The sequence below is a fragment of the Brassica oleracea genome, chromosome C1 (assembly GCF_000695525.1).
Source record: "Brassica oleracea var. oleracea cultivar TO1000 chromosome C1, BOL, whole genome shotgun sequence".
Classification (NCBI taxonomy): Eukaryota; Viridiplantae; Streptophyta; class Magnoliopsida; order Brassicales; family Brassicaceae; genus Brassica; species Brassica oleracea.
In genome coordinates this window covers 5,085,132-5,097,914 of record NC_027748.1, presented here as the reverse complement: position 1 = coordinate 5,097,914, position 12,783 = coordinate 5,085,132, and the positions used below count along the sequence as shown (strand labels likewise).

At 33.9% G+C, this 12,783-nt stretch overlaps 2 protein-coding genes and 1 pseudogene across 4 annotated transcripts in view; 2 read left to right on the top strand and 1 right to left on the bottom strand.

The window, feature by feature from the left end:
• The window catches only part of LOC106310850 (pectin acetylesterase 12-like), a 22,758-nt gene that overhangs the window by 1,137 nt on the left and 8,838 nt on the right, over positions 1-12,783 (top strand). The window lies entirely within an intron of this gene.
• Positions 1,558-10,318, bottom strand: LOC106329647. The gene is made up of 3 exons (XM_013768331.1): positions 9,463-10,318; positions 1,844-1,881; positions 1,558-1,665 (listed from the first exon to the last, which is right to left on the bottom strand). The coding sequence occupies exons 1-3, from the start codon at positions 10,109-10,111 to the stop codon at positions 1,558-1,560; spliced, it is 795 nt and encodes a 264-aa protein (XP_013623785.1). The 5' UTR covers positions 10,112-10,318.
• LOC106310895 lies at positions 3,410-3,657 on the top strand (annotated as a pseudogene).

Sequence of the window (12,783 nt, the reverse complement as noted above, 5' to 3'; positions counted from 1 at the left end):
AAAAAAAAACATCCGTCAAAATCTGGATCCCCCTTTAATGGAAATATCTACTTTCAGGACATGGACTCTCCTCCTTCTGACTTCGGGTTCGAAGGTTTTGGTAACGACAATACTAAAAAACGACCAAGAAGAAGAAGCTGGAGATGTAAATGGTAGTAGTAATAAGCCTGCCTTTGGAGATATACTCGCAATCGCTTTCGCCGCCTAAAATAACAACATTAAAACGGAGATCGTAACGTAAGTGAAAAAAAAGCGATCAAATTTGAGGTGATGGAGAACACTTGGACGGATCTGGAGTTACCATTTTTGAGGGCAAGAGAGATCTCTCCGTTATGCTTCGCTTCGATCCGAGGAACTATAAGGAAAACGATTTTGAATCAGTTTCTTCGACTGACACGTGTCTCTCCCGTTGTGGACCGGACCGGTTTACACAAAATTTATGGGCCCGTTTTGTTTAGTTATTCGGTTCAGTAAGCCCAAGTGGTAAGAAATGGGTTCACGAAAAAATCTAAAAAAACCACACTATTTATTATTTATTCGATTCCATAGATATCAAAGGATTCATCATTTCCAAAAACCCTAGATACAAAGCTTCGTATCTATTGACAGGAACATGAGTGAGACCAAGGGTGGCCCGTACGGTGATCAGACCGGTGCCAAGTTCTGGCAAGTGATCTGCCGCGAGCACGGCTACGATCCAACTGTTCGTCACGATGACAGAACGGTGAAAATGAGGAAGGTGACGAAGAGTGACATAGAGATGATGGAGAAGAAAAGCAAACAAGACAAAGAAGATCATAGTTTGAATGTTTATATTGTGTTTCGGTTTCTCCCTTTTGATTCTATTTCTCTTCCTCTGTGGCTTCTATTTATTAATGAAGAAAAGATTGAAAGTTTATGATGGTTTTATTTTGAACTCTAAGGTCCCTATGACCTTATATCTGTAACTTTTCTAGCATTTTAATTGAAAGCCTTTCATCAAAAAAAAAAGATTGAAAGTTTAATCACAATCAATTTGCTTGTCTTGGAGGCAACAAATAATATATACTTATGAAAGGATTACATTATGCATTTAATACAAATCTTCACGTAATGAGGTTCTGAATAAACATTCTAAAGAACAAATGAATACATTTTTCTTGGGATAAAAAACGTTTAAAACGAATGGAACTGCACGTCGAGTATGACAAACATAACAACGTGGTAAGAAACCAGGACCGGTCTGCATCGTTTTGATTCTCCACTCCTCAAATTTGACTATCCGTCCGGGCATGAAACGTGAAAAGTCGCCAAGAACACATGTAACATGGAATGTGACACAACAATCATCACATGTGTAGAACCATATCATGGTATCTAGTTGTTCCTCGCAGATGTCACACCAACATTCTCCTCTCTTGTTTTTCTCGTAACATAAAAAGAGAAGATGTTCATCATACCAGTGTTGTGTTGTTTTTGGCAAAGCAGCACATGTTCTATCTAGTCCAAAGCTGCAGTCATCGCATCTAAACAATAGATAGTCCGAGCTATTGCAAGAAGCACATTTCATAAACTTCCCTATATTGTAGTACAAGGTGCATGGATGACTTTCATGGATGATAGATTCAGAAATTGTGGCACACTTAACATCAATATTGAAGTATCGAAAGTCGGTATACTTGAAACCTTCAGAATATTTTTCACACATTTTACAATAACGCTCTATCTTGTCACCACATATTAAAGATAATGGTTTGTCATGATAAAAATGTCGTTTCTTTCTAGAAAGATTAGCGCATGTTTTATGGAGAATAAAATTGCATTGCACGCAGCTATTGAATGCTTGAGAATATATAGGTAAGACACATGCTTCACAACGAATGCTTCCACCGGATATGATACCTTACTCGTTGAGTTGTAAATAATGTTCCTCGTGCAAAAAATCCCTATTTATAAGTGCAATTCGTAGTAATTAATAGGGGATATAAACAACCTTAACCTAATGTCGAAATCTTTATAAACGATTTGTATCACTATTACGATTTAGTATAGTGTTAATTTTTTTTTTCATCTTATGAATCTATAATAACTAATTTATTTAATAATTATTTTAATAGTTAAATATAATAGAAAAAACATTCTATTTAAAAATTAGAGTAGTGTTTAATAAATTTGATTCTTAATTATACAAAATTAAATTAACAAAATATTATAAAAAATAAATATAGTTTAAGTTTGTTTGGTATAAAATTGAATAAACCAAAAACCGACAGTATATAAACCAAATCAAACCAAGATAAATATGATTTTAATATGAGATCTAATTTTTGTAAACCAAAATATCAAAAAACTAAACCGAAACCAGACCAAAATGTAATAAGAAAAAAACCAACAGTATATAAACTGAATCAAACTAAAACATATATGATTTTAATATGATATCTAATTTTTATAAACAAAAAAATTGAAAAACTGAGCCTAGACCAAACCAAAATCCGGACTGAACTACCTTACTTTGAATATATGATTTTTATGCATGTTTCACCTCATGCAAAGCGTAGGTCTCATCCTAGTATATATATAATTCTTAAACATTGTCAGCATCCTAGTATCAAAATCAAATTATACTATATAAAGCCCTCTGAGGGGGTCCACGTCGGACTGAAAATTCGTCTAGTAGAATTGCAGCATTCCTCCACGTCGATAAATGATTACTTGGGTTTGGGCTTCTGTGGTTTTGGGTCTGTATTTTGGGCTTTTGTTATGATATAGTTTCATCTCGCTCTCTCTTCTCCGCCTCTAGGTCCTACTGATCCAGAAATCCATCGGTCATTCCTATTAAATTTCTTCTTAAATCCATCGATCTATCTTCAATGCCACCTTTTCTCTTCGAGGACAGTCGAGGTTCGATTATAAAAAGGTAAAAAGGTTAGCATCCCTACACTCTAAATCATCCTATCAACCCTGAGGATGATGCTATCATAACCTCGATTGTTTTGACTTTCAGTTTCTGGAGGTTTCGTTCATATCTGGAAAGAAGAGATTTGTAATTCTGGTCTTGATCAAAATCTTTATATATAAAGTAAGTATCTCTAACGTCTTTACCTACGATTACGATTGATTTACATTTTATTTGGTTTTTTGTACATTCTGAGCAATTATTATATTCTGTATCAGACGACTCATGTTTTGATTGATGTTGTGTTTACATATATAGATACCTATATTCGTTTTAAGTCTCATAGTTGTAGATCTAATGAAACAATTCTGATCATGTCTCATCTGATAAATTGAACTTTTATTCGAGATCTGTTATTGAAATGTGAAAACTTTGAACATTGATAAGTCTCTATTAAGCGTTGTTTTTCTTTCCTGCATCTAATACATATGGTTTGGTCTTGAAATTGCAGGAAGCGTGAATGAGATTGTGATGGAGTCAAAATATGGTAAAAAGAAGTCCAGCAGTAGTAGTAGTTCCTTATTTTACGAAGCTCCCCTCGGTTACAGCATTGAAGATGTTCGCCCCAACGGTTGAATCAAGAAATTCAAATCTCTGTCTACTCCAACGCAAAGCTTCTTCTTCCCTTCATTACATTACTCTCTCTCTCTCCATTACAATATCATGTTTCTTAACAATGTTTCTTTCTTTATTTGCAGTGCGCTAAGAGGCCATCCTGAGTTGTAGCGCACCGAGTCTTCACTATAGTTATAGCTGCTTTCTTTAATTTTCAATTTATAATTTACTTTCTGTTAAGCTCCGTTTCTGCTTGGTTCCCCAATCCCATCGTTCTCTCCTCCTACTACAAGTTCAAACAACAAGGTGACATGGCCTTATCTGCAATCGGTTTCGAATTTACGAGAAGCCACCCGAGGTCTCTTTCTTTGAGCCTAGCATCTTTCAAGACTCCAAGGGACTGGGTCTCCGTACTCTGACCAGGTCCCAGCTTGACAAAATACACACTCCTGCTGCCTGTGAGATTGTTTCTTCTCTCTCCAACGATCACCACTTCGACTCTTGCGTCCTCTCTGAGTCCAGCTTCTTTGTCTACCCCTACAAAGTCATCATAAAGACTTGTGGCACCACCAAGCTCCTCCTCTCTATGCCGCATCTCCTTAACCTGGCCGGTTAGCTCTCTCTGAGTGTCAAGTCCGTCAAGTACACTTGTGGCTCCTTCCTCTGCCCTGGCGGCCAGGAATAATCAAGTGGAGACAAAAAATTGTTTAGAAGACTCTAACTGTCCCAACTTAAAGCTGAGGAAAGTCACCGTGGTCACTTGATTCTCCAGCACGAGTCCGAGAGATTCGTTTTCCAAGCTGAGCCCCTCATAACTCGCAAGATTTCTAGCACATTTTTCATCTTTTGTTACTTTTTGTTGCATTAATTTGGAAACAAAGAGCAAATCGACAAGAGTCATAACTCACAAGATTCCTGTAATTATCAATCAAAAGAAAAATGCATACAGGTGAATATAATAATCCCATGGTATTTACAAAAATCAAATTAATAATATTAATAATCCCATAGTACTACTATTAACGTATGGTAGCTATTTTTTTTTGCCACATCTTGATACCAAAGGGTCAGTCCTAAAATAGATAAAGGGATGTGTCATTAAAGAAACATTTAACCATCAACGTCATACTTTAAATAAATTTGCAATATATAAATAGAAAATTAGTTCTCACATTTATACAAAAAAATTATACTTTAATAAAATACTAGATCTCGATCCGCGCAACCGCACGGATTTTTGTTTTACTTTATTTTTATATAAAAAATTTGTTTTCAATTCTAAATTGATATATATTATAATATATATGTGTCTATCAATTTTTAAAACATAATAAATTTATGGTATATTTTTTCATTGAATAGATTGTTTCAAACTTTCTTATGTATTTGTATCTTCTTCTATATATATTTTTTGGATTATTATTTCTTTATTAAAATCGTAACTATATATATAAATATTAGTAAAATATTGTTTTATTTTCATATTCAAAGATATTGTAACATTTCACAAATTTAGAAAGTTTTTAAAAAATTAAACTTTTTCCTTCATAGATATATATTATCGAGTAAATAATTAAAAATTTAGTTTTTGTTTAATGTTTAAAATAAACTATATAGTTTAAAATTTTTTTTCATTGGTTTCAGGGAGTAAAGATTAATCATTGTTAGACAATATGATTTTTGTTATTTTAAAAAAAAGTCTTCATAATTTTAAAATTTAAAATTGACAGAATATTTAAATAATTAACATATGGAGGTATAGTATTACAACATCAAACTATATCTATTTAATTTATATTATCTATAAATCTAGTAGATCATCTATTGTTTAAATCCAATTATTGTTAGCCCAATAAAAAATTCTGGTAGGTCCAAAATTTAAATGATAAGATTATAGATTAAATGTAACATGATTTTATAGAAATAGGTCCGTTAAGTCCATTTTAAAAAAAATCACACATGAATCAAGGTTGTGACTTCTGTTTTAATATATAAGATGCAAACACTATAAAACATGAAAGCAGAGAAATAGATATTAAATAACTAATAAAATTAACATGTGTTATATTCGGACCAACATATGCTTATTCTAAATTAAAAATATATGTTAGAACCAAGAAAGAAAACAACTCATGTATCCTACATACAAATGAATTAATATTTCTTAACTGAAATGAAGATTTATTATGTGTTTAAATTCAGATAAATGTTAAGCTCAGTTTCTCCATTTAAAATAATACATTTGTTACCCTTTTTCTAACATTTGGATTTGTTATTTGTTACCTTTTGGTCTTATTATTAAACATATCAGTACAACTAACTCATAATATATAAGCAAATATAACCAAAAACATCAAACAAAAGAAACAAAGAAAGACAAAGAAATTCATTACTCTTTAGCCAACAGTTCAACGTCATTACTTATCCCCATGTTAGCCCAAGACATCAATGATAGAGAGCTCAAGCCCAATCCTTCAAGTCTCCAATGTTCATCTTATCAACATGAAAGAGATTCGGAAAAGAGGAATAGTACGACCTCGACTGTACCTTGCCACAACCATTTTGATGCTTTCTCATCTGTATGTGAAGGACAATGAAGCTTTAAGCTGTCCTAAATAGATGGTTCTAATAGTCCAAATTGCCTAGCCTAGATTGTCTATTTGTCACTATAAAACTATTATGTAATAATCTTTGTAAAGGTTAAGAAAAGAATATTATTCAGTCAAAAGCTCTATGTTTTCTTTGTTCTATATCAGTAACCATAATAATTCATTATAATTGCACCATAACACTTTTTTTTATAAAAACCTCAAATATAACATAAATATATATAAAAAAACAAGTGTTAGTAATAACAATTACTGACATTGTTCTAAACAACTACAAAATATATTCGACTAAGATTTCCTCAAAATTAAGATCTTATTCTCCACTTTATTAAATACCCTAACATAAAAAAAGAATTTTGGTATTTGAAAACTTAATCTCATTCTCTTAACATAATCACACTTACAACTTGAACATAGAAAAAATTTTACACAAAATTATATATTTCATAAAAACCGATACAAAAAGTGAAAACCATAGTCTACAAAGAAATCTTCAACTGTCTTCGTTCCCATAGAGTAAGTAAAATTTTAAATTCAACATCTCATTCAAGATGTTTTAAGTTGTTATTTAACTAATAAATTAATAATTCACATTTATTTGCTATTCAGTGTTTTCGCTATCAACAGAAACAAATCAAATCTAAAACTCATTCCCTGATGATAGATATCTCACCACTTTCAAGTAGTCTACCTATACTATGAATTAAATAAATTTATTTATATTACTAAGTTATGTTACTGATTTTTCTAAAACAATTTCAGGCACTCTAACTCAAACAAATCTCATCACATCTACACGTCATCTTCGTCAAAAAGTTAACCAACTTATTTATGAGTTTCACTTTTCTGTTAAGACCTTAATATCTGCTCTTGATAATGATAACAATTTTCCTACGCTTCTAAACATGATTTACACCAAACTTTTACTTTACAACTTTTCTCCTGTGCTTTACAACTTTATGCAATTGTTGATCATCATACACGTGAGAATGACTCTAGTATATATAATTCTTAAACATCATCAGCATACCAAATTAATAAGAAAATAGATCCAAACATGTAATTTAGTAGTTTGTTTTAAGAAAATAGATTCAAACGACTCAAACCTAAACGATTCTTTTCTTCTTTTATTTTCCGATTAACTTGGCATCAATATTCTTTTCGTGAAACAAGAGAGTATATTTGCAAATAACTCTCCCTTTTTATTTCTTCCGTTTTTTCTCGAACTAATAGTTTTTTTTTTGTATAACGCAGCTGAAGAGAGCACGTGTTGGTCCGTGAATCTATCTCCCTGACAGTGCCCTACCATCGTCATCGTCTCATCGCGTTCTATCTTTGTTCATTGAAACTAGTTCTGTCTAGTTGGGAATAGTATTGAGGACGAAGGATCAGACATAAACACCACTAGCAAGTAGCAAAAACAGCGATCCAAATCCCTGCAATTTAACCCAGAGAAACTGATTTCACCACACGAAATTGCGTTTAAGACAGCTATTACAAAGTTCAGAGGACGAAGAAAGAAACCATACCAAGAAAACAGATGCTACTGCCGCAGTCGCGAGCTCAAACCTTGAGGCTACAGTTTTTCCTAGATGATGTAGCTTCATAGCTGCATCAATAATGTTGTGTAACATGTAAGTTAGAGAGAAAGAAAGAACAAATACAACACTTTGATAACTTCTTCAATCTATACCAGAACTGTGAATAAGAGTCCAATATGACCACCGGACTCCAAGGAAAAACTAATGTAAAGGGCACGTGTCCATCTTAGAGGTTGAAGCTCATTGCTTAAAAACGAGAATTACACAATCCAACTGTCTAGTAATGAACTAAACCGATCATTTTACATTCTGTGAACCTACAAAAGTACTGATTCAGTAACTGACATGCCAGAGTCTTTACTTCGATACATCATGACAGGATATAGAACTCACACATGTTCAAAAGTTAAATAAATAAGTCACAACATAATTCATCAACTCCATGAGAATGCATTGTTACCAAACACTATATATATATAAGCAAATAGCAATGCTGATCAAGCTTTAAATACAATGAACACGTTACAAGAGGAGAGAGATCCAGGACTGAGAACGCCACAAGCTGATACCAATCAAGCAAATATAACATCAGTTGGGGTTCCGATCGGATCGAGTTTAGCTTACATGAAGAAGAAAGCGGTAATGACGAGGCCAATCGTCAGTGTGAACACCGATAAAGTCGGCTACATCGCCACCGCAATCAGACTCGCCGCCTTCTCGCCGGAACAACAAAAACGGAGATCCTAAGTGAAGAAGAGATCAATTTAGTATGGAGAACATTTGGACGGATCTAGAGTTACCATTAGTGTTTCTTTGACTGATGATGATGAATGATTCTTTTACACACACACGAGTCGATTCAGTTCAGTAAGCCCAAGATTTCTTTGAAAGGCCGTTGGGTAAGAAATGGCTTCACGAAAAAAAATCTATAAAAAAAACACACACACACACACAGTATTTATTCATTGTTTCGTAGATATGAATGTTATTACATCTCTATATAAAAGAAAATACAAATCTTCAGGTAATAAGATTCTGAGTAAACATTCTAAAGAACAGATGAAAACATTATTTTGGGGATTACATAAGTTTAAAACAAAGGGAACTGCGCGTCGAGTATGACAAATGTAACAACGTGGTAAGAAACCCGGACTGGTTTGCATCGCTTTGATCCTCCAATTTATACATGTGACTATCCGTCCCGGCATAAAACGTGAAAAGTCGCCGAGAACACATTCAGTATGGAACGTGACACAGCAACTATCACATGTGTAGAACCAGATCATGGTATCTATTTGTTCCTCGCATATATCACACCAATATTCTCCTCCTCTCTTGTTTTTGTTGTAACATAAAAATATAAGATGTTCATCGTACCAGTGTTGTGTTGTTTTTGGCAAAGTAGCACATCTTTTATCTATCCCAAAGCTGCAGTCATCGCAACTAAAAAATTGATTGTCCCATTTATTGCAAGAAGCGCATTTCATACGCTTCCCGTTGTTGTAGTACAAGGTGCATGGATGACTTTCATGGATGATAGATTCAGAAATTGTGGCACACTTAACATCAATATTGAAGTATCGAAAGTCGGTATACTTGAAACCTTCAGAATATTTTTCACACAATTTACAATAACGCTTTATCTTGTCACAACATATTAAAGTTAATGGTTTGTCGTCATAAAAATGTCGTTTCTTTCTAGAAAGATTAGCGCATGTTTTATGGAGAATGAAATTGCATTGCACGCAGCTATAGAATGCTTGAGAATATATAGGTAAGACACATGCTTCACAACGAATGCTTCCACCGGATATGATACCTTCCTCGTTGAGTTGTAAATAATGTTCCTTGTGACTAAAATGACATATCAAGTTTTCATCTATTACCTTAAATGGTTCGATATCTTGAGGTTCTTCTGGTATCCCTTTCAGTTCTAACTTGTCCCATACATCATCTCGTATTGCACATTTAGAATGAATGACATAATTAGGACAAATCGAGCAAGAATATGCCCCATAAGACCAGTCAACGTTTTTGTGACAAAATCCGCATACCCAACTCTCAGGACTTAGATGAAGACGTCTAGAAAGGCGATGCTCGTGACGGTTGACGTTGATGATCTCTGGTAAGTCAATACAGATTTGATGGATCATGAAATAACATTGTTGGCATGAATAAGGACTCCGATCACCCGCCATCCCACAGGCATCACAGTCAAAAGATATTTTCCTTGGTGTAAGGCTGAGTTGATGTTCATGAGCCTTAGGAAATAAGACTGTAAGCGGTGGAGGATCCCTCACACAACTAACATCCACACTAAACTTACAGATTGAACAATGATAAAATTTCAATCCTAATTCTTCTCCACAAATAAGACATTTACCATCAGAGAAATGATGTTCTTCCTTGGTGAGGAATTTAAGGGGGTGTTTAGGGTGATATGGGTAGTCTATCTCTAAAGCAAGCATAGAACACCCGATTTCGAATTCCAATCTACATGGAGAACATCTGTAACGATAACTACCCTGAATTTCCTCTCCACAAAAATCACATTTGAAATCAGAAAGATCCTTTGCGATAACAAGAGAGTGTTCATGGGCTTTGGGATATTCAATAACATTTGGTGGTGGATTTTTGGCACAAGCCGTATGAACAACGAAATCACATATAGAGCATTGGTAATATTTACTATTATACAAATATACTCCACATAACTTACAATTTTTCGGTCCGCGCCTCTTAAAAACGAGAGAGAGAGGATGTGCATGATGAGATGGGTGGTGGATCTCTAAGATTGCCTCTGCACATTCTTTGTGAAAGGAAATAGCACACTCATAGCAACGATAACCGTCTTTGACGTAACCACCTCTCCGAGGGCAACCCTTGCAACGGCTAACCCAAGGCGTAGGGTACAAAGGGTGTTGGTGAGTTGGTAATTTTATTCTAATCATTGTGAAGAATGATTGTAATAATATCGAGCATGTTTATTTGTGTATATATATACACCAACTTAGCTTATACATTAAATATTCTAATTTTATGCAACAAGTAAAAGATTCTTGATCATAAGCAAACAGCAAGAAAAGAACAGATCCTAAACCCATGCATAGTTTTTTCCTCGAACATAAGCGATCCTTTGCTTTATTGGATAGGAAAACACTTTTCTTTTTCGATTGGTTTACATATAATTTTATGAAACTATCTTTGTGCTCGGATAGACTAAAGAAAATTAAAACGTGATTTTCTATTACCCCTAAACTATGGGGCTGGTATTGAATACAGAATTTGAATGGAATTACAATTAAGTCAGTTAATTAAAGTTTGAGTGTATTTCTATGAAATTGGATGATTCCACTAAAATGCACTTGGATTTAGCTGTACTTATTTGGCAGTTAAGAAGAGGAATTTTTTTACGAATACATCAGAAACTGCTTTGAGTCATCTTCAACCTATTGATGTTGTCTCCTATTTTCAGATTTTTCAAAACGCGAACTGTTTTTGCTTATCTCAAGTAAATCAAATCTATTGTTAGTATAACACAAAACATGACCATTTTGGACTTCTCCATCTTGGTAATAATTACTATTTGGACATGGATTCTAATGCCTAGGAGTTTTTGCAGACACTTTCTATTAGTGTGTTCTTTCTGTCTTCGGTCATATCTCAAGTTCGCTATCAACGGCTGAGAAGGTGAGATTGCTCTAGTTATTATACAGTTGAATTCCTTCAAAGTATTAAGCAAAAGCTGTGTATTTTGTTTACTCTTATTTCAGATACAAAAGGCTATTAAAATCTCAGAAAAGTGAATTCTAACAAAGTCAATGGATCTCACTACTCGTCGTTTTTGGTTTGGTATCGCTACCGCAATTGAATAACATGTGATTTTAGTGCATTTCAAATTTCATATAACAAATACCCAATCCAATAACAATGGACTTTACTTTAAATTTGAATTCCATTAAATTCCACTAAATTCATTAGTTCAATAACACCTCTTAAAGTCTTTGACAAGAAAAAACAAAAAAAAAAAAACCATTAAAATCATTACGATCCCCTTACCTAAGAAAACATAACCTCTTATATTGATGGACTGCATTGATAAATCAAAGAGTGATACCATAATTCAGCTGGAGTAAGAGCTGTGATAACGAATAAACTAGACCAAAGTATAATGTATTAAATTGAGATTAGGAGGGTCTAAGGAACTAGTAAGTTTGGGGGATGTGGAGGGGTCGTGGACGAGTAATTTGGGAATGAAGCATCGCCACAGGTTAAGGATGGTATAAATCATGAGATACTCCAATTCTATAGCGAGGTGAAAGATATATGTTTTCCTTATATCAATCTTCTGAGTTTCTTGGCAACATATATATAATTCTTAAACATTGTACAGCATATCAAATTAATAAGAAAATAGATCCAAACATGTAATTTAGTAGTTTGTTTTAAGAAAATAGATTCAAACGACTCAAACCTAAATGAATCTTTTCTTCTTTTATTTCCCGACTTACTTGGCATCGATATTATTTTCGTGAAACAAGAGAGAATGAATTTGCAAATAATTTCTCCTTTTTATTTCTTCCGTTTTTCTCGAACTAATAGTTTTTTTTTGTTGGTATAACGCACCTGAAGAGAGCATGTGTTGGTTTGTGAATCCATCTCTCTCGGAATGCCCTACTGATATATAGTGTTTTTGGCACCATTGTATATATGTTTTCTAACTTGTTTTAAATGTTTTATCGAGTTAGTCAAGTCCTTTTCGAGTCATTTCAGGCCTAGAGTAGGCTAAAGAGTTGAAGGAAGAAGCATGAAGAAAGGAGCAAGAATTGGAGTCTTCCCCGTGGAACAGTCATGCGGAGCAGTCTGGCGGTTGATCCCACTAGGAGCAGCCAGGCGATTGTTCCCGACATTTATAGAAGTTTTCATATCTTTCAAAGTTTTTTCCTAATCACTCACTCCCTCCTCTAAAGCCGATGGCGCCTCCATATAAAAAGCCATCCCTATCTTTATTTCTTTTACGCTAGTTTTGCAAAAAGACTAAGACTCATTATTGGATTTTGTTATTGTAAGGGAGACGGCTCCTCTTCTCACCGAGAAGATCATCCTGAACCCTATTGATTTCTCTTTGGAATTATATGCA